The sequence below is a fragment of the Piliocolobus tephrosceles genome, chromosome 14 (genome assembly GCF_002776525.5).
Source record: "Piliocolobus tephrosceles isolate RC106 chromosome 14, ASM277652v3, whole genome shotgun sequence".
Lineage (NCBI taxonomy): Eukaryota > Metazoa > Chordata > Mammalia > Primates > Cercopithecidae > Piliocolobus > Piliocolobus tephrosceles.
In genome coordinates this window covers 65,162,510-65,185,472 of record NC_045447.1, presented here as the reverse complement: position 1 = coordinate 65,185,472, position 22,963 = coordinate 65,162,510, and the positions used below count along the sequence as shown (strand labels likewise).

The 22,963-nt window shown below is 38.6% G+C and overlaps 1 protein-coding gene across 3 annotated transcripts in view; it reads right to left on the bottom strand.

The window, feature by feature from the left end:
• FREM1 (FRAS1 related extracellular matrix 1) overlaps nt 1–22,963 on the bottom strand; it is a 168,478-nt gene that overhangs the window by 18,120 nt on the left and 127,395 nt on the right. For all 3 annotated transcript variants that reach the window (XM_023213375.2, XM_031934074.1, XM_031934075.1), the window contains 4 exons: nt 19,333–19,534; nt 18,458–18,602; nt 8,500–8,629; nt 5,065–5,137 (listed from right to left, as the gene is read on the bottom strand). In XM_023213375.2, coding sequence (XP_023069143.2) covers nt 5,065–5,137; nt 8,500–8,629; nt 18,458–18,602; nt 19,333–19,534 — 550 coding nt within the window. The remainder of the gene's footprint in view (nt 1–5,064; nt 5,138–8,499; nt 8,630–18,457; nt 18,603–19,332; nt 19,535–22,963) is intronic.

Here is a 22,963-nt window from a genome sequence, read left to right as displayed (position 1 = left end):
TTCAGTGTTTTTACTCCCTTAAGCCCCCCATATAATAGAGTTAAACTTTTTCAAAAGTCTTCTCTTAAAAATATAACTTGGCCAGGTGCAGTGGTGAACACCTGTAATCCCAGCACTCTGGGAGGCCAAGGTGGGTGTATCACTTGAGCTCAGGAGTTTGAGACCAGCCTGGCCAACAGACTGAAACCCCATCTTTACAAAATACAGAAATGAAAATTAGGTGGGCGTGGTGGCGAGTGCCTGTGATCTCAGCTACTCAGGAGGCTGAGGTGGGAGGATCACTTGGGCCCAGAAGGTCAAGGCTGCAGTGAGCCCAGAATGTGTCACTGCACTCCAGCCTGGGCAACAGCTCCAAAAAACGCCTCTTTTACCTTGCAGGTTGCCTTCTACAGACTTATACCTCTCAACTGTCCATCTATACAGTGGCCTCTTTCTTGAAGGTATGCCTCACATAGATCTCATGATCTAATCAGTCTCTTCAATTCTCAACAGAAGCCAATGGAAAGGTGAAGGTATCCACTTCTTCTACTTTTGGCTGGCTGCACTTAGAGGGGAAAAATTAGGTGTATTCAGAATAACTGTATTTTATTAAAAAATAGGCTGACAGCTAGTTTTCAGTGCTGAGTTCTTAAATCAACTACGTTCACAGTCTTTGCAAAAGCAGGTGAAGCATCTAGTATGTATAATAATACCATGCAATTCCCATCTCATGGATGGATAAATCAATACATCAAAATATATATTTTGTAATTATGATATGCTTATCTTTGCATTAGATGCTATGGAGAATGCCAGAGGTGTAAAACAAGCCAAGCCCTGATCTAAAGGAGCTTAAAATCTTTTGGAGGAGACAGAAGCAAAACTAGAAAAGTCAAATAATTATTGAAAGCTATGTATGTTTAGCTACTAAAAGATACAGAATAGATGGTCGAGCCTATATAAATGTGGGCTTTAGAAGTGAAAGGATTAGGAGGGAAGAAATGGGAAAACAACATAAGCAAAGACAGGAAGATAGCAAAGTAGAAGTCTTGACTAGGGAAGGGTAAGTGAATTAGCTGGCCGGAATAGAGAGGTTACATGGGTGGACAGGAGGCCATAAGGCTGCAAAGATCATTTGTAGCCAGACTGCAGAGAGCCCTGGACACCTGGCCAGATTCAGACTTTACAACATAGGCAACAGGGAAGGTTCTTGAACAAAGACGTCACATGCTGAAAGTGGATTAGCAAAATGAACCTGAGAGTGTTATGTGAGAAAGTTTGGAGACCCAGGCAGATAGACAGATAGGCTAGAAGTTTGGAGACATAGACAGCTGCTGTAATACAATTGGCATGAAAAGATAAGAGGTGGACAATGAAGAAAGCATTTGAATAATATGATTATTAATATTTGGAGAACTGTTTTCACCCTCAAAGACCATAAAGTTAAGCATTATGTAAATAAAATCCAATACAAAAAATATTTCCAACTCCCAACCAACTCCCTTATTTTAAGGTTAATTTTTAAAAATTATAGTACCCCCCAACCAAAACAAACAAACAAACAAAAAACTTGAGGTTTTTGTTGGACCTTACAGGGTAGAACCAGATGGTTAGGGGTTAGAGAAAATATCTTTTGAGTTTCATTTAAGTGCTTCTGATTTGTTTGTGTGCATTCCAACTTGGTTTCTATGCTTACCAGGTGTGCACAGAGGACTAACTCTTCAGGTTAATGAGATTGGAAGTAAAAACTTTATCATTTTTTCCCTTCCTCTTTCACTTTCAAGGTGTAAAGTATTTGCTAAGTCCCTGAGATATACAAGCATTTTCAGAAGGCTTGGACTGGCTCCCTGTTTCCACAAAACAAAAGGTGCTGAAGAGGAAAGAGAGGTGTCATTTTATGCAGACATATTCCACTTTACAGAGTAGGTGAGTTCCTGGATATTTTCCTGCGAAACAGATTTCTGTATTGAAAGACATTTTCTCAAAATTTTTTAGTAAATGCCACATTAGAGATCTGTTCCCTTGGAAAACATTTTGACTCTAGGGAATGATGAAGTATTAATTAAGAATGCTGCAAGCTTTTCAATAATGCATATTTTAAAGGAAAACAATCATTTTCTTAGGTGTATTTTTATATCTACTCAAGACTAGTCACAATAGCTGAATGCAAAGTAGTTAGGGTTTGCTTTTGTTTGCTTGGTATTTTTTTGGTTTGGTAGCATAGTCACAACTTCAAGGCAAGCTTCCTTCCAGCTCCCACATAAGAGTTCTCAAACCTTATGGCATCCCACTGTCTTCGGTTGTTCACTCTGTTTCTTTACCCAATCATGGAAGCTGCCATTTTAAAAGAAACAAATTGATTTCCCTTGGTAAAATGGGTTGGTATGGGGACAGGGACACCAGACCTAGAAGGGGCAAGGATTAACAAGACAGGAGTAAATATTTACTGAACCTGTGGACACGGAGAACTTCAAAATTCTCTAAAGCAAGATTTCAGTTTGTAAAAGTGCTTCTGGGTTAATAAATTCCAAAACAATGAACAGCCAATTTGTTTTTTCTTAATTTATAAGACATGCTTATATTATTTCTTAAATTGTCTAAATAATATCTAAAATCATAAGATTACTTAAAGCCCCCAGAAGTCATTAGTATCTATTCAACACAGCATGTGAGCTCTTCTAGACAAATGGGTATTTATCTTATCCAGTAGAATCTCCAAGAGGCAGATTTCAGAGTCTCTTCTAGTGTGACACATTCTAGTTCCTATCAATCCAAACAGAGCAACTGATGGGCTGCTGGAAACCTACTAGCAGCCAAAATTACTCCTAATCTTGTAACAAACAGACCTCAAATTATGAAGATGACATATGGCAAAGACTCAAGAAACGGAAAAGTTGGAACTGCCTTAACATGAAGTAGGAAGGGACATAGTGCAAATCATCTCACCCTTCCATTGTAGAGATTGTAGGGTTGGCCATAAGAGCCTGTACCAGTGTGGGAGTAAACGGCACATAAATAACAGGAATCTTTCCCATATATAACAGGATCTCTTCCCACAAAAGAAGGTCAGCCGGAGGAACCAGCTTATTTGAGTTAGGATGTTAAATATCACAGGAAGGAGGCCAAAAACAAAATATAGATTTTTGCATGTCAAAGTGAAGGTTCACTGTTACAGGTTGAATTGCATTTCTGAAAAATCAAGTCCTCACTCCCAGTACCTCTGAATGTGATCTATTTGGAACTAGGGTAATTACAGGTGTAATTAGTTAACGTGAGGTCATACTGGAATAAGGTGGGCTCCTTATCCATTATGACTGGAGTTGTACAAAAAGGGGGACTTGGCTGGGCGCAGTGGCTCATGCCTGTAATCCCAGCACTTTGGGAGGCTGAGGCAGACAGAGCACAAGGTCAGGAGTTCGAGACCAGTCTGGCCAATATGGTGAAACCCCATCTCTACTAAAAATACAAAAAAAAAAATAGCCAGGTGTGGTGGTTTGCGCCTGTAGTCCCAGCTACTCGGGAGGCCAGGGCAGGAGAATTGCTTGAACCCAGGCGGCGGAGGTTGCAGTGAGTTGAGATCACGCCACTGCACTCCAGCCTGGGTGATGCAGCATGACTCCATCTCAAAACAGAAGAAAAGGGCACGGGAGGGGGCACTTTAGAACACAGACATGCACACAAGGAGAACACTACGCGAAGATGAAAGCAGAGATGGGGGTGATGCAGCAGACACTAAGAATGCCAAAGTTTGCCACCCAGCCACCAGAAGCATGGAAGAGAGGCCTGGAATTCATTCAGAAGTAATCCCTCATGCTGACACCTTGATCTTGAACCTCTAGCCTCCAGAACTGAGACACTCGATGCCTCTGTTTCAAGCTACCCAGTGTTTGATGCCGTGTTATGACAGCCTTAGGAAACTAACACAGTCCTCAAGCATCATGCTACTTGCAGTGAACTGCAGAAAGCCATTTTTCTGTGTTTGATGTTAAGATAGGCAATTTTGAGGTGGTGCTGGTACTTAGGCCATTTTCTTTTGCCTTTGCTCAACCCTTTATGAGTTAGTGGCAGATGATGTCAATAGTTTACACTTAGAGGAGTGTTCTCAGTGTGCAGAATATCTCCTTGGCAGGAAAGCACAAAGCCACAGTCCTGTCTGTTTCTCCAGGCCCGTTGTATTTGCTGCTCCCAAGCCCCCACATTTGACTCAGATCCATCTCAAACCCCAGGGAAATAGAGAGTGACATTCAGTGAGTGAGGCAGAGCTACCTGTCCCATCCACAGAAGCCAGGGAAAGATGGCGGGGCTCCAGCCTCAGCTTTAAGCACAGTTCCCCAAAGGTGTGTTTGTGCTTTTGTGTTAGTCCTTCATCCTGGAGTTTTCTTCTTCATCTAAATGCTAAAATACTGCCTTCTCTGGGAAAACTTCCAAGATTTCTCTTAGCCCGAACAACAGCTCATGTTTTGGGTTCCAGTGCACTATCAGCGAGTGTTTTGTTGTCTGTGTTTCTCACACAATGGCACACCCTTGAGAGCAAGTACCAGCTTTTTTTATTTCCACTTGCACCTAGCAAAATTTTTCCACAAATTTAAAACAAAATAAGTGGTACTTAACTAAATAATAATTTCCCCTGGAATCTCCTAATATCAACCTATTCCATGAGGGATCATTTAGAAATGCCCTTTAGAAATCCATATAAACATAACATTCTTAAAAATTTCATTAAAAATCTGAGGCAATGAAACTAGAACAACTTTGTATTAGAACTTCAAATAATTTCTAAATGACCGTATTTTTTTCTGGCTTGTCTTGGATGTTTGCTTTGATATCTCATATTTATTATAATCTTTCTTCTCATTTGAAATCAAAATTTACTCGTTATAAAAAAAAAAAATTAGGGCAAAACCTCAAACCTAAACACCTCTCTTTTAGAGTAGGGTGGTATGGCTCCCTGAGGAGTTTTTAGTTGGCCAAAGTTGTATAATATTCTGTCTTCTCTACAATCTCCAGACATGCCTACAAAAACAAAAAACAAACAAACAAAAAAAAAAACACACACATAAAACAAACTACAGACACAAAATGTACCTGGGTCAAACTGAATCAGTTTAGATGGAGTCACGGTGAAATCTTTTCCAACTGCAGCTGACACTTGGTTGACCTTAGGAGGGAAAAAAAAAATCTTTTAAAAATAAAGATAAATATTCTACAATAGAGAAACAGCTATTCTCCCTCACACTAGACTAAACTCATGCTCTTAAATCTATTTTTAATATTAAGTAGGGCTTTTAAAAAAATTATATAAGCCATTTGGGATCCAGGCAACATGGATTTTCCTTAAAGTTGACTTTTTGCTAGGCCAATATCAATGGAAAGGAAAGCTTTTGTTTTGTTTGGTTTTTCCTTTATAAATGATTTAGTTATCGAAGAAAGGAACATGAATTTTAAACTATATTTTTGTCTTTGTTGCAAGCACAATTTTATTACCTTCCTTCTACCCCAATTTGGTTTTAAAATAGTCCCTCAAAAGAAAAGGAGGGAGAAAATTGAAGAGGAGAAGAAAAAGCAGGTACTCCTGACAACCCGTGTGATGATCTGTCAGCTAGCTTGGAAGTATCCTGCAAGCTCCAGGGCACTGAAAGCCTTTAGACTAGATTAACTCAAACACATCTGGTTCATTTTCCCGTCTGGATGAAACCGTCATGCTTCACAAACACGAAGGAGAGTTTTGTGGGACTGGCAGACCTGGTGAACAGCCAGACAAAGGAGATCCACACCCCAAACCAAGGACTTTCAAGGACCCCATCAAGTAGGTGTTTTAAAACAAACAAACAAACAAACAAACAAACAAAAATGTCCTAGTCTAAGGAGACTATTGATACACCCCTGCTTCTCAGCTCCAGCTCCAAGGCTAAAAACCAAAGAGGCGATTTTAGCGCTCTGAAGTCATGGCCTTGAATTCCACCCAAAGGGTGCCCAAACACATGTTAAGAAGTGTCCTTGGGCTGGCACAGTGGCTCACGCCTGTAATCTCAGCACTCTGGGAGGCTGAAGCGGGTGGATCACCTGAGGTCAGGAGTTCAAGATTAGCCTGGCCAACATGGTAAAACCCCGTCTCTACCAAAAACAAAAAAATTGGTCAGGCGTGGTGGTGGCCGCCTGTAATCCCAGCTACTGAGGAGGCTGAGGCAGGAGAATAGCTTAAACTTGGGATGTGGGGGTTGCAGTGAGCTGAGATGGTGCCATTGCACTCCAGCCCCGTTGACAGAGTGAGAATCCATCTCAAAAAAAAAAAAAAAAAAAAAAGTGTCTTTGTCTTTGGCTGATTGGAAAAATAAGTCATCAAATAAGAACCCTGTGCAAGCATAACAGGCAGCTGTTACTTGTGCATATTTTTTAGATGTTTAAGATGGTCAGGAACGTGGGATATTTCTGTACCTTCTTATAAAAGAATGAAGTGCACAATGAAAAGCTGAAAAATTCCTACTTCTATGGCCTCAGACGATATGTCCATTTCAAATCAAAGGCCCCCTCACATATTAATTGGTTAGCAGTGGAAACATTTTGCTGGAAAAGGGCATTACTTCCTAAGCTTCCATTTGCTCTTTGTCGACAATGCCAAGGCTCCTCTGGAATCACCTTTCATTGTGAAAAGGCAGCCCATTGTACACCTGTATCCACCATATGCTGGAAGTTGCATTTCCCTGCATGGTTCTTGCACGTGCAATTACCTAGTATTTACTACCACTGAGTTTACAGAATCCTATGTGGGAAAAGAAATGGTCTGAGGCAAGGTGGTTGGAGAAATCAGTCAGGTGAAGGTGCACAATTCAAACCAGGGCAATCCACAAGGGGTGAAAGTACCATCTTGTTTCCTGTTCCCAGTCAAGCAGCCAAGCTTTAGTGTAAGACTGGAGGTTGTGCTCAGGGTAGAGTTATCCTGAAAGACTCTGGGACTGTGCTTGATGAAGGCCTGCATACCCAGCTGGCAGGTTCATTGTGCACTTTCAGCATAAATAAGCATAAGGTTCCATGTAACACCATGCCTGTTCTTTCTACCTGGCAAGGTGAATGGTGGCGTGGCCCAAAACTCCAGCCTAGAGCATATGGTGCTTTCTATGGAGGACTGGAGGATTATTAGAAAACCATCCAGGCAGATTCTTCCTTATTCTATAAGCAATCTTCTGGAAAACTATAGGGCATGCCAAGCTTTCTTCTGTCTTAATAACAAAAAAGTAACCAATAGATGTAGGAAAAAGAACCTGTGTCCACTGGAAAGATAAATACTGAGCCTGGATATGATCAAATTTATGTTCGCAGGCTTCTGAGGGTGACTTGAATTCATTATTAAATTGAGACTTAACAGAAATGGCCTTTTCCCCAGAAGCTGATACTGATGTCTTTTTCATGGGAGGTGGCGGGGGGCGGAGTCTTTACAGCTCATTCTCCATCATTAGTGTGTACAACTGTTTCATGCTCTCATTCTCTTGAAGCGCTCTTGTTATAATGACTCCTAAAAAAAAAATTCTTCAATTCTAGAAGCATAGGTTGTGCTTCATGGGTCACATCAAAGAAAACAAAAAGCAAGTTGACTGATCTAGAAGTGGCTACCTGAAAATTCTTTATATTTCAGGGTGCCTGTATTAGTATATGCTCTCCTAATTTTGTATGCCTTGGACAACTCTTAAGATAGATGGGTTTAAGCTGCCTATTTGCCTCATCAAATAGGCAGCTTAAACCCATCTATCTTAAGCCCATGGGAAGTCACTGAGGTGCATACTAAGAGAAAGCCTCTTGGAACTGAAATTTGCTCTGGGTACCCCACGGAATGTCTTGCATACAATGTCTCTTTCTAAAGCAGAGTTCAGCCCAAGTTCACAAAGTTGAATATAGCTCCCTGTGAAATAAAACCTCAAAGTTTAAAGAGTTTATAAAAACAAATACCAGCTTTCAAAATCAAAAACGGATTTCAAAAATTAATATCTCAGCCAGGCATGGTGGCTCACACCTGTAATCCCAGCACTTTGGGAGGCCAAGGTGGATGGATTGCCTGAGGTCAGGAGTTAGAGACCGGCTTGGCCAACACGGTGAAACCCCATCTCTACTAAAAATACAAAAATTAGCAGGGCGTGGTGGCAGGTGCCTCCAATCCCGGCTACTCAGGAGCCTGAGGCAGGAAAATCACTTGACCCTGGGAGGTGGAGGTTGCTGTGAGCCAAGATTGCACCACTGCACTCCAACCTGGGCAATAAGAGCGAGTCTTTGTCTCAAAATAATAATAATAATAATTCTTGTGCTAGCTTCAGCAACACATACACCAAAATATCATCTCTCAGAATTTATGAACCTAGATGATGGATGGAGGGACAAGGAGGTTTTGTGGTTAGAATCTTTAGAATAGTGGGATCTCCTTACAATTTGAAATTTCCTTGGTCACTCTGAATTTTTCTAAAAAAATATAATGAAAGACACCAACCAGCAACATAAGTTTTAGCTTGATAATTTACATTTCAGAGTCATTACCTTTATACCCACAAAGGCCGAGTCCATGGAATATCCCCTTCTGATAATTTCCAAGGGCAACACACCCACGTTCTCACAGACTTCATATTCGGTCTGTGACCATTCAATATGAGACCACTTCAGTTCCAAACTGTGCATGAAAGGAAAAGAAAAATCATTAGAATGCATAGTATATGCCTGTAGGGATTCTCCACTGAGCAGACTGAGTGGAAAAAGATGGTTGATCAACCTACACTAGTGATGGAAATTCCTTACACTTATTTGATACATTTTAGTTCACAAAGAATTCATACTAACGTTATCTCATTTGATCCTTACAACAACCCTGTAAGGTAGATAGAGCAAGGATTAGAATTCCATTTTACAAATAAAGAATCTAGGGTTAAAAGGCTGCTGAAGGTCCCACAGATATTTACAACTAAAAGGGGACTCAATCTTGAATGTTTCGAAGGGAAAGGAACCAGCAGTTGTTAAGTTCAAGGAGACATTCCTTTTTGGAAAAGACACTGATACGAAGTCTTCTATCTTATCATTTAGATAAGGATAATTGGTACAACAAGAACAATTCCGGACAGAGATCTTCTCTGAACTTGGGTTCAGTTTAATAACAAAATATTCTTGAGGATGTGCTTAGGAATTAAGTGTTTTGTAAGTGTTATTTGTTTCTCTTTCTGTGCATTAAAAAGGACTCTACTGGTATGAGGCTTGGATGCAACTATACAACTAAATAAACCTGATAAATAGAGGATGGTCTTTTTTTCTACAACATATTTAGTGAGTCCAACATTTGGTGGAAATTGTCTTCTTTAATCTTCATCTAGAGAGGAACATTTTTTTTCAAAAACAAACAAACAAACAAGACTCAGAGGGGTTAAGTAACTAACTTAAAGGCAAAAAGTCATGACAAAGCTAATAGCAGAGATGAAATCCAAGCATAAATCTAATGCCAAATCTTCCATCCATCCTCTACCATTTCTCTCCCCAATTGAAGTTCTTCGTGACTGTTTTGTGAGCTCAAGCAGAGCAATACAGTTTTATCTTTACCCAGAAACATTTTGCTTTTTGAGGTCTTGGCTTTTTTTTTTTTTTTTTTTTTTTTTTTTGCCATCTGTAACCTTACTGTAGAGCAGGATAAAAGACACAAGAAACCTTCGCCATGATTGTTAACTGCACCTCCATTGTTTTCGTTTTATTCAGTTGCCTTTTATTCTAAATTTACAAAATCCTCAGTGGTTGCCTTACTTGTACTTCCCAAACTTTTAGTCAGATTCAGACTCTTTCCTCTCAACTTTTAAGTTTATTTATTATAATTTCTTTCTTTTTTTGTGGAACTAGAAATTCTGGGTGCTACCATATGGAACATGGGTTCACACATCTAACACACTCTCCAGGCCTTCCTGGGGCCCTTCAGATTACTGAGGAAGTCTGTCTTCAAATAACCACTGTGTCCACACTGATCATGTGTCAAAATCACATTCTATGGATGAAGCTCACCAGCCAGATAAACTCAACAGCATAGGTTCATAGCTGAGCATCATGGGCCCGGGGGCAAGGGTAGGGTGAGACCATGGAATTATCACAGGGGCTCATGAATCTATATAAACATACATGTTTATTCAATCAGATTTAAAATTTATTGCCTCTGAGTTTATTGCTACTTCATATTAACAAAATTTTAAACATGAAAACAGGATCCTAATATCAAAAAATATTGGAAACTTCATGGGTCTCGGATGCAACTGAATTCAGATCTGGCATGAAACAGAAATAAATGATTGCAGTAATGCCTCTTTTTCACAATTTGCTTTCTGAAGGTTTCAGTTACTTGTGGTCAACTGTGGTCTGAAAATATTAAGTGAAAAATCCCAGAAACAAATAATTTATAAATTTTAAACATCATGCTGTTCTGAGTTCTGTGTGATGAAATCTCACATCATCCCCTGCTGTTCCACCTGGGGCAAGAATCATGCCTTTGTCCAGCACAGCCACACAGAAGATGCTACCTGCCCATTAGTCACTCCAAAGCTGGCTTGGTTATCAGACTGAGGCTGCCACAGTGTCACAGTGCCTGTGTTAAGTCACTCTAATTTTCTGTAATCATGGCCCCAAAGTGCAAGAGTAGTGATGCTGGCAACCCATGATAGTTGCTCTATTTTATTATTGGTTATTGTGATTAATCTCTTACTGTGTCTAGCTTGCACATTAAACTTTATCATAGCAATATATGTGCAGTATAGGAAAAAGCATATTGTACATAGGGTTCAATACTATTTGCACTTTCAGACATCCACTGGAGGTCTTAGAACATATCTCCCACAGATAGGAGGGATTAGTGTGTGCTTAAAGAATTACAAGATAACAAACAACAAGGATATCATAAATGCCAATAGAAATATGTTGCAAAGAATCCCAAAAGGATCCAGGTAAATGAGAAAGAAAAAAAAAGTCAGCAAGATGGATTAGAGGAAAAGAGAGAAAGATGAAACGGGAAGGAAAGGAGGGCAGTGGGAAAGGATGAAACAAATACATTTGCATGGATTTCAGCTATCAGTAGGGTCCAAATGAGTTTCAATGTCCAATTATTCTGAGAATTCATCCATCGCTAATGCTAACCATGACAAGTAAAATTCTATCAATGCCATTCTGTAGCTCCTGGTGACCTCAAGGCGAAAAGCTAAATGCAATTTGATTTGTGATCTAGATCCAGAAGGGAACCATTCAGAGGGCTGTTCAGCTTCAAGGTACAAAGAGTCTTAGTGTTTGGGAATGTGCATGCATTTCCCTGACGCACCATTTGAATGCTGCATAATGCTTACAGGTCAAGGTTGTCATTACACAATGCTCTATTTTATTTTCTTAAGACTATTCACTACAAATAATAAAGAGTTATTGAAAAGCCATGAAATTTAAGCCAGGCCATATATTTTTGAGAAAAAAATGTCTAAATAGCAAAGCACCTGCATATCTACAGAATATGTACAATATATGTTTTGAATGTGACTTTTTTTTCTGCTTTTTGCAGTACTATATTTGAGAAGATCTTTCTATGCTGAGACTGTGATTGCTTAAACTGCATACAAACACCTGGAAGAAAAATAAGAGATGTAGTCAATCATTTGGGAATTTTCCCTGCAAGAAGCTACACAGCTATATGCCTGGCATCATGTAAATGTCCAAATCCAGGAGCCCATGAAAGAGATTTGTAAAGTTCTAGACGTGTAGGTGTCATGTAGATAAAGATTGGTTCATATCTTCCTATTTTAACAAAGTTTTCAATTTCCTATCACTTGTCATTCTACGGTCAGAACTGTATGCCATGGACACACTTTTTATGTAACCCATATGGCAATCACTTCAAGTCATTTAGCAGGAGGGGAAAACTCCTTAAGCCTCTAATTCAGGCTTTCCCAACCATTTTGGACCAGACAATTCTTTGTTGTGGGAGGCCATCCTGTGTGGGAATGATGTTGAACAGCATCCCTGTCCTCCTCACATTAGATGTGGTAGCACCACTTCCCTCTAGTCACGACAACCAAACATGTTTCTGGACCTTGACAAATGTTCCTTGGGAGAAAAGTCACCCCAACTCGAGAATTTCTTCCATGTTTGGTTTTAATGTGTTTGTCACAATAGAAAAAGCTGGTTCACTGGGAGACAGAGGTTGCAGTGAGCCGAGATCACACCACTGCACTTCAGCCCGGGCAGCAGAGCAAGACTCCATCTCAAAAAAAAAAAAAAAAAAAAAAAGGAAAGAAAAGAAAAGAAAGAAAGCAAATCTGGTTCAATGTGAAGCTAAATTCGGATCCCTGAAAACCACTGCTGTAAGTGGAAGACATGGCATGAACAGTGGAAATAAAATTGGATTTGAACTTGTGAGGCTTCAGGTCCCTCTGTCATTCACCAGCTCTAAGCAGTCAGGTAAAAGAATGTTGTTTAAATACCCAGTTTAAAACCACAATCTCTTTCCCAAACACAGCACTTCTAACCCCCCTTCTCCTGATCAAGTTTTTCATTTTTCCAAAGCATGTACCATGTACAACAAGCATACTATCATATTGATTTAGATCCTATGTATGCTCCAAGGAAGCACAGGTCTTTGGTTCATTGTGGCAACCCAGGTGTCTTGTAGAGTGTCTAAAACATGGTGAGTGCTCAATAAATGTTTGTTAACTGAATGAATGAGTCTTGTTTATCCCACTGTTTCCTGAGCTAAGTTGACCATTGATATGGTTTGGCTGTGTCCTCACATCTTGAATTGTACTCCCATAATTCCCACATGTTGTGGGAGGGACCCGGTGGGAGATAACTGAATCATGGGGGCGGTTTCCCCCATACTGTTCTCATTGTAGTGAATAAGTCTCACGAGATCTGATGATTTTATAAGGGGTTTCCCTTTTTACTTGGCTCTCTCATTCTCTCTTGCCTGCCACCATGTAAGACTTGCCTTTTGCCTTCTCCCATGCTTGCGAGTCCTCCCCAAACACGTGAAACTATGAGTTCATTAAACCTCTTTTTCTTTATAAATTACCCAGTGTCAGGTATGTCTTTATTAGAGTGTGAAAACAGACTAATACAACCATCGAAAATATTTTCCTTCCCAACCTTACTAACATCATCTTTCATACACTTGGAAAAAAATGCTAGGCTAGATGATTCTCACATGTTCTCTCTAGCCCTGACTTGCTCTGGATTCTTTGACTATTGTTAGGCTTTATTAGCATAGAGAGAAAGATGGCATTGATAAATGAGCATTCTAACATAATTCATAATTTCTTAAAACATATGTATGCTATTTTCTAAGGCATGCATGTAATTCTTAACATTCAGCATTTTCTGGAGATGTACTAATTGCCACAACTGGGAAGAGGATGATGCTACCCTTCAGCTAATAGAGGCCCAGGGTGCTGCTGAATGTTCCGCAGTGCCCAGGAGACTCCCCTGTAACACCAAATGATCTGTCCCAAAATATCCACAGTGCCAACGTTGAGATACCCTGTCCTGGAGTAATAAATATGTTCTTTCTGATATTTTTTTTTTCTAGCTATTTGATTCACTTATGAAGAAACAATAAGCTGAAAGAAATATCTGGATTTAAATCACCAGTTTGGGAATTGGGGCATTAATCCAGTTAACAAGAGTCTATGAAAAAGATATTTAGACTCTCTATGCCTCAGTTTCCTTGCTTCCTATAATAATGTAATTATTACACATTACAAAGTGCAATAATGATAAGTCTGTACTTCAAAGGGGTTAAGTGAACCTTCATGAATTCTCATTAAGTATTTTGAGCTTCTCAGCAAAAGGTTTACAGAAGCTAAAATTGTGATTAAATTACTATCCTTATAACTATATCTTCATTTATAATCAAGTAGCATGTGACAAGAATTCCTGAAAATGTTAAAAAATATTTTTTCAAGTATCCAATCTAAGACTTATCAATTCAAAGATGATGCTATTAAACTCCATAATCGAATGCTATGAACACCTGTGTTTTCATTTTTCTCTTTTTCTCTTGATAATGGGGAAATAGGGTTTAGCCAAGAGGCCGCATAGTGAGTACCCAAAACAAGTGCTTTGGAATCAAGCACACCTTGTAACCACTGATTAGCGTGTGATTATGGTCAGTTACTCAGTCTCTCTGGGCCTCAGTTTTCATTATCTTAAAACTGAGGAGAATTACACTCATGTCAAATGATTAAAATTAAAATTACTTAACATGTATAAAGCACCTGTACACAGTGGGTGCTTAATAAGTGCTATTTTCCTTCCCTTCCTCTGTGCTTTCCTAAGATCTAGTCTGAAGACAAAAACCTTAACTCCTGGCTTGCAGGTAATGTGGAGGTATTAGCTAGCCAATAGTTTCAACCTCTTCCCCTACCAGGTGTTTCATAAAAACTGCTAAACATTGCAAAGTTTGCCTGATGGAAATTCCTTTTATTCTTCCGTCCCTTCTCTTTTGAAGCCAAAAATGGACAATAGAAAAGTTAGAATGTGCATTGCCAGAGGTGGGGGAAGAACCAGAGTGCAGAACTGGAGAAACAGTCACTGAGTGATCAAGGACTTCTGCATTCAGCATGGCTTTTGAAGTTCACTTTTCTCCAGTGGGCACAAGAAAGAGGTCCACGTGGAAGTTGTATTAGGAAAACAACCTTGACAGAAGTTGGCCACATTCTGTGGTCCACAGAAGTGCTTTTCATGAATGATGTGGGTCCTGTGTAACTTAGTTTGGGGCTTCTGCAGATCATCTTGGAGATTCAACTTGGACTAGAAAACATGCATGAGCTTGTGAGGGGTGCGGCCAAGGGGTGAGACAATAAGATGAGCACTCACTTAGGTCGGGAGGTCAGGGCTCACCCTCCAGTGACTTCAGGATATTTACTTAAAAGCCTTGAGCTTTATTTCCTTATCCTCAGAGGATTGTGTTTTGCAGATAAAATTAGACGACTCATGAAAACACCTACATTTCAGTGCCTGAAATGTAGGCACTTAGCTAAATCTAAATCGTTATGCAAATTTCCATGGATATCAGTATTATAAAATAATTTCTATTTACAATAAAGTGACTTCCAGATGTATTCCATGAAAAACTTGTTCCCTGAGCTATCCTGCCTGTGTGTGGGGTGACGGGTTGAGAGAGGCGATTCTACAGCCCAGCTGGGTTGAGATTTGCTGCCTAGGCTTCGTTTCTGAGAGATTCCCAATCCACACGCACGTCTCAATGACTCTAGGATGTGATGCAGTTAAACAAGCACGCAAGCTAGCTAGCTGGCAATAACTTGATGAATCTCACGAAACAAGCATTTCCAAATGCCTTTTACAGTGCAGCATCTATTCTTCCTTCAGGACTGATACTCCATAGGAATCCTGCAATAGCCAAAACTGACCAACAGTCAAGATTCTCAATTTCCCACTGAACATGGGTCCTTCCCGTGCTCTAAAACAGGCCCATTTCTGTTCCAGATGGCACCCTGCAGTCCCTCTAGCTGTATCACAGAGGTTTCACCCCTTCAGATATGACGAATATGAATCTACTAATCTTGTCTAAGCCAAAGAACAACACAAAGTTCTACAGCATTTAGCTCATTGATTAACATGCATATTGATTGTTTACTTTGTGATTCATCCCAGGATCAATTTCTAATTAGAGGCAGGCTTTCTAATCCACCAAATGTTTCTGGGATACTTCTTCAGTTAATTATTGTACCCACATGAATTAACTATAATAGTAATCACCACCACAAGTTGCATTTGTTAAGGACTTTAAATACACAAGATGCTTTCATATACATTACACATCTCATTTGTTTTTCTAAACAAATTGTAGTATCGCTTCCATTTTACAGAAGAGATAACTAAGGCTTGAACAGTCACTAGATGAAGGGCAGAGCCAAAGCTCAAACCTTGTCCTTTAGCTCCAAGTTCAGTGGTTTATTATCTATAGTATAAATTCTAGTATGTTAGATATGAAGTGCACGCTAATATGGAGCTTTATAATTTACATTTTTTAAAAATCCCACTGAACTTTAAGGTCCTATATGAGTCAGTATTCCTTGTTTCTTGCTTGGGTGACCAATGTCTGAAGAGAAAGAAGAAAAGCCTGCTGTTCCATTCCCTTCAGGCCAGATTAGCACAGTCCTTAAAATGGGCAAAAAGTTTCTTAGTGTGCTGAGAAAAATCATGCACTCTAAGGCTGCGTTTCTGCTTAGAAAAGTCACTTTCTAGCTCTGCCCTCAGTTTTCTCATCTGTAAATTTCAGATTATGATGGTACCTGACTCATAGGTGGTTGTAATGATTAAATGAATAGCAATGAAATAGAGCAAACACCAATTATATTGCAAATGGCTGTAATTTATATTGTACTTGTAACTACATTCTGGCTGGCTGTCTTGGGAAGATGAACCACTATTCATAACCTTGCTTCTTACTGCAAAATTGTGCACCTAGTTCCAAAAACATCTGCTTACAAATGGGGTTGAGGACAACTATACCGTTCAAAAATGACGATGATAAATGCTCAGTAATTTTACCCCCCACCCCTTATAAAGAAAATAGCCTAATATATGTCAGAATCAAATAAAACTTTTCTCTGTATCACCCCTTGGTAGGCATACGCCACAGCATTTTGTTCAGTCATGAACAAATGCACAAATTACATCAAGTTGAACTAGAAACATCTCCAGCATAGATACATGAAAGTGAATATCCAACAAAAGCAGGAGGCTATTTAAAATGGCCTCAATTAATGTCATAATTAAATTAAGCAAATTTTGCCATAATATGAATTTGAGAGTTATTTAAAAATATAAATCATCTTCCAAAAGCAATGTCCTTGATAGTGACAAAGATTGAAAGGGGCTGTGGGTGAAGAAATATCAGCCTAGCATCATTATCGGGGGAAGAAAATTCTCTGTCAGCTACACTGCACTCACACATGGAGGACCAGAGGTCAGCATTAGGTCAGTAGCAAGTCTGACCAACATTCCTATGTTTTCTTAGTTGAATTACTCTTAAAATGTTAAAAAAAAAAAAAAAAAGGAAAGTCCATGTATTAATGTTTTTGGAGCAGGTTTTTTTTTTTTTTTTTTTTTTAACATTTTATTGAGAATTGGAAGATATTTGTCTAACGTTGCAAATAGTTGACATATTTTTCTATAAAGATTGTGATCCTGAGGAATTATTTCTCTTAGGCAAAGACAGTTTAATGGGTGGAGGTCATCTGTTTGATATTTTGTAATCTCAAGATTACATTTTAATATCAGGAGCCAGGTCTACTTTGTTCTAACCTATTCCCCAGCTCCTAGTACTGTCCACCCGGCATATAGTAGCCACGGGATAAAAGTCTGTGGAGTTAATAAATCTGGGCCAGGCTCTACATTTTATCAGGGCAACGCAGTGGGACCCTGGGAAAGTGTTTTGCTAAGAAAAGGATGCTGGCTTTTTTTCTGACAATGACTATAGTGACCTCTGCTGGTCAAATTTTAGAACTACAATTCAGGATCCGAAAGAAAATGCAATTCTGAAGACTGCAGAGGAGTTTCTCGGCTTTCTTTTCTTAGTCTATACTCCATCATAAAAGGAGTATAACAGAGCTGTATCACTTACGATGCTTAGTATGACTAGGATATGGTGACTACTAAAACAAGGATAAGTGAACACCTTTTCTTTGGGGTATCTGGGAAGGGTATCGAAAACAAGCAAAACAAACAATAAAAAGGGCACAGTACCAGAAGAACTGGACTCTGACAGACCTTTCTATGACTATCTGTTAGCTAGTAAGCTATTCAGGGTCTACATTCAAGAAAAGTCTAGAATAGGGACCCAGTCAGTGAAATTGCTGTGGTCTGTTAATCTTGCTAATTTTGAAGATTTGTTACTTTTGCTATTTTAAGGGTCAAACCCTTTACACAACTTCCAAAGTCTGTTTTCCTCTTTACACTATCTTCATCTTACCTAAGATAAGTTTATCACCTTATAAACGTACTGTCAGGTAATTGTAATTTTCTTCATAAGAAAAAGAGAAGATATTTGGCTAATTCTTCTTGACTACCTCATTTCTCCGACCACAGACATTTTAGAAGGCTATAGTTACCAACACGGTCCTAGAGTGACCTCTTGCTGCGCAATTGCTATATGAACCTGTAAACTCAGTTGTTGGATGCTAGTGAATTGTTAAGACAGAAACCTCCCTGTGTATAAAAGTGTATACACTGACATGCATAACATGAATGTCAACTTAGTTTTTAATGTTTCTGTACTTTGTAAAGCTATTGGCTTTCCTATTATCAAGCAGTAATAAAAAGAAAATTAATTCTCCAAAGTAAATTCCAATGAGCTTGTGGAACGGTCTATTAATTTAACATCTTGGGTTCTGTTTTTAAAAGAACATTTCACTTTCCTAATATTCAGATACATTCTGGATGTAACATGCAGGACTACCGAATAAGCAAGAGAATTTACATTTGAGGAGTGGCCGAGTTCCCTGTGGGGTCCATGATTTGAAATTCCATGGTATCTGAATTTACTTCCAAAGATGGGTTTATGATGTAAAGAATAGTCTTACTGTTTAAGTCCTTTTGGCTAAATTTCTCATGGATAAATTCACCTACAAAAAAGAAATAAATGAATATCATGGGTAATCAAACAAAACATTAAATAAGAGCTAATAAAACTGTATGGCTATTTTATTTTAAACACAGCTTTAAAAAACAGCTAAGGTACATTTTACAAGAAGAAATTAGCATTACCGTAACTATCTTAAAAATCAAATGCAACAAGTTTAAATTAGGCATTAAATTGACTGCTTCAGAAATATTTGCCTTAAAAAATATAAAAATAAAGAGAAGGAGAATGGAAAGATACTGTAATAAAAATCCGTAATTCGGTGCCGTCCTGTTTAATGATATATTATGATCATTGTGTTCATAAAGGAGAAATAATATACAATCCAGAGAAACCATTAGGAAAAAACCAAGAACTTTAAAAAAAATCTGACATCATTTAGAGTCATTTAGAATTCATGACAGAAGAAAAAATTGGTCACAAATAGGAAACTGGTCCTGACACTTTGAATATACTATAATCAGCTGTTGAGAAAAAAATTATAAATAATCAACAGTTGTATATCAGTATTTGGTTCTTCCAGTAAGGATAAATTTAGGAAGGCTCAGCCCCAAACCCTCTTTAGGACCAATATTGATTTACCAACTGCATCTATCAGTAAGCCCTGGGGAGTATTTACCAAATGGGCCTGCACTTAATTAAATTACTCTCTAGCTCTGCCAGCCACTGGGTATTTTAAAATGAGCAATTATAAGGACTAAGGAAGCCAGTACCTGTTGTTGTGTTCTCCAGATGTCCATGTTTTGGGCCTTGTAGAATTTTAAAGATGATCTGATCGTCCTCAGTGTCAGGGTCTGATGCCTTCAACACGCGGGAAGTGATGTAAATCCCATAGCAGCCATTTTTCAGGAGCCCCACTTGAGAAGGGGAATGCAAGAGTGTGATACGAGGAGCTGTTTTGTCCAGTTGGTCCACCTGGATCATCAACAATGACATACAATGTTAGCCAAAGGCCCCTCACCCCCATGCAACGTTGGGCTTTACTGGTTCAACAATGACACACATTTTGGATTCCTTCTACTCCTGTCCCGCATTTTGGATTCCTTCTACTCCTCATTAGCGGGTTCCTGTTAAAGACTGTGCTGTTCACAACGGCCTCAGCAAATATTACAGTGCTTGGAACAGAGGCCAACTTTCCACTGTAATCCTTGACCCCACTTTACCAATTTATCTATTGCCTGACTCCCACTTAGGAATACAAGTTCCGAGGGGGCAGGCATCAGGTCTTTTACCGCCATGGATTCCCTGTACTTGGCACAGTGCCTGAACCATAACAGAAGCCCAGGGAATGTCTATTAAATTAAAACACTAAAATTGACCCAAGAATTCTAGAGCAGACTTCAGATTAACTCCACACAAGAACTTCCCCGATTTTCCTGGTGTTTAGTGATTTACAGACACAAAATTGTGAGGGTTTACAAATACATAGAAAAATTTTTTGGCATGTCTTTTTTTCAACTGGCAAAAATGTTGAATAAAAATAGAGATACCTCAGTAAGGGAAAAGTGAAAGGTGATTATTTCTAGACATTTGCATATTTGTTTCATTGAGGATGAGAGCCAGGTAGCTGAATAAGTGGACTAGATTTGTGAAGATGGTGGATGAGCAATTACTCGTAAGTGAGAACAGAAGTGTAGGTTCAAACACAACAGAGGACTTTGTTTAGTCTGTATGGAGCCCAGTGCATCTTGCATTTGCAAGATGACTGTTGTAGGTTAAGGACAGAGCAGGGTTGGATGGATTAGAACAGATTCACCACTGATACTAGAAAATATGTAAAAGAATTTTCATTCCCCTCACTCCTAATCTCTCGGTTCTTAATTTCATTTACACCAAACTGATACTACTGTAAATCTTACTTTGCCCTAGCAAAATAAAGAATTCATGTCAATGATAAGACCATGTATATTTTTGTGTATTATGATACAATGAACTACTCTGTAGCTATTAAAAAGAATAAGGGAGAAAATGAATTGATGATGAAAAATTTCCACAATTTTGTGTTAACTGAAAAACCTGGCAAGTTGCAGAATAGAATTAGAATATAATTATAATACTATTTTTGTTAAAAATATATATTTATCTATACATAATGTTTGTACAGACATAGGCAAAAGTCTGGGAGATTTGTACAAATGTGTTCATTTGTTTTGGGGTGGGGAAAGATTACAGCTCCTCCTCTGTTTATTTCATAAGAAATTTTGTCACAACCAACCATTTTTTCCTCTCAAATTGGCAAGATTCTTTAAAAAAAAAAAACAGAAATAATTATAACTCACGCTGATGAATACGTGAAGAAACAGATATTTTTATATTTTGCTGGTAGGGGTACAAAACAGTGAAAATTTTTCTGTATCTTGCAGAAACAGATATGTATGCAAAAATGATTGGATATATATTCACTAAAATACTACTTATAAAAGCAATTTACAAAAAGAATAAAAAGTCCACCAGGGGGTTTATAAACCATCTCCACCTGAGACTGAGCTCCAAGCAGCCTTTAAAAATCATGCTATCAGGAATATGATTAGTTATCAAGAACTATCAGGAATAGTTGATGACATAAGGAAATGTTTAAAATACATGAAGATGGAAACAGGCAGTATGCATAAAAAATAGTATATATAATATCATCCCATTTTTAATTGAACAAAATAAAAGAATGGAAGAAAGCCCCCAACAAAAGTTTTTGGAGTGGTATGGTCGTCAAGAATTTTTTTTTCTTGTAGTTTATGAATTATTTACAATACATACTTATTTTATAAACCGAAAAAGCAACAAACATTTTCAAAAGTCAGTCATTCTTCTCTCCTGAAGAGTATGGGTGGCAACTTTCAGAGCAGTGAGGTTGGGTGTCAAATTGTCATTGTGGCCTATGAGGGAGGAAGCTCCCACAACCATGTGGCCAGTAAGAGAGATGGTTAGTGGAAGAAGAGGAAAATTAAAGTACTTCTAAGCCATATAAAAAATACCCAAAGTTGATACCAAATGAATAGCTGAATGTAGGATGGTTGTTTTATTTTCATTTTGGATGTTATAATTCCTTACAAATGAAAGTGTTACGAAAGTAATAAATGCCTATTGTGATCATGTGTTTTTAAAAAAACATCTAAACTCTAGCAACACGGTCCCATCATGTCTCTGGTCACATTAAAATATATCCTAGGTCTTATTCAACTTCTAGCTTTGTCAAAAGTAGATTTTCTGGCTCAGTACACCAGAAGCATTTTTAAATACTGGGTTTCTAGATTTTTTTAAAAGAAAGCTCTATCCTTTGATAACTTGTGTTGTATTTACAGGAAATGCACAGAAAGCAATGGCATGACGTTTTTCTCCCTCACCTGACCCCTTTAAAGGAGAAGTACAGGTTGCATCAGTTGCAATAATTTTGGTCAGACAGAAAAGATTTCCTACAAAATGAATGTCAGGTTGTGATGGTGTCAGTTAAATACACCTGTGTTTTGCAGTAGTTTGGCCCTCAGTTACTCAGGTACCACCAGAAAACTAGTTTACCCATAGCTGGAAGACTTATTTGGACCAGTTTACCACTCAGTGGCGGTCAACATCCATATTGTCTTGGCAGAAAAAGCTCCTGAAGGCAAGATACTGAGGGCATCATCTCTCCTCCACTGCTGGTGGGTTCAGTCACTTTCTAAAGGCTCTCGACTTCTCTGCTCAGAGAGACTGAGGGTTCTGGGGAATTACGAGAGGAAGTCTGAAGCTTACCTTGTGGGGTTTTTACACATAATGATTTTTTTTTTTTTTTTTTTGCAAGGAAAGCCTTATACTTTTGACAAAAAAAGAAACTTTACAATATATGTCCAACATTTTCCTATCAGTAAATTCCACAACTTCCAAAAGATAACTCTCTTATAATAGCCATGCTCTTTAAGATGAGTGTTGGTGTTGGGAGAGACCTGATTCAAGTTCTGGTACTTTCCCCAATCTCCATCCTCTTTTCCATCTGTGCTATGGAGTGTAGGAAGGAACTGTGACGTCTACACTCAGAATTTATAATTCATATAAATTTGCAGCCAAAGAGACCCAGAAAAGTATCCCTGGTGGGACAGTACAGAGACAGGTCTCAACCTAGGTTAGGGAGTTAGGAATAAAAAAAAAAAAAGACACTAACAGACTGAAGAGGGAATGTGACTAAGATCAATTAAAACATATGATTAAAAATAAAAATAATAATTTTAATACAAAGTGCTTCTTACTGTGTCCACGATGTCAATATCTTCTTTCTTCTCCCAGTGCATCATTTCATTGCATTTTCTGGACCTCCTGACTGCCAAGGACTTATGCAGCACCCACTCTATGCTCTCAAGGCTTCCCTCATAGATA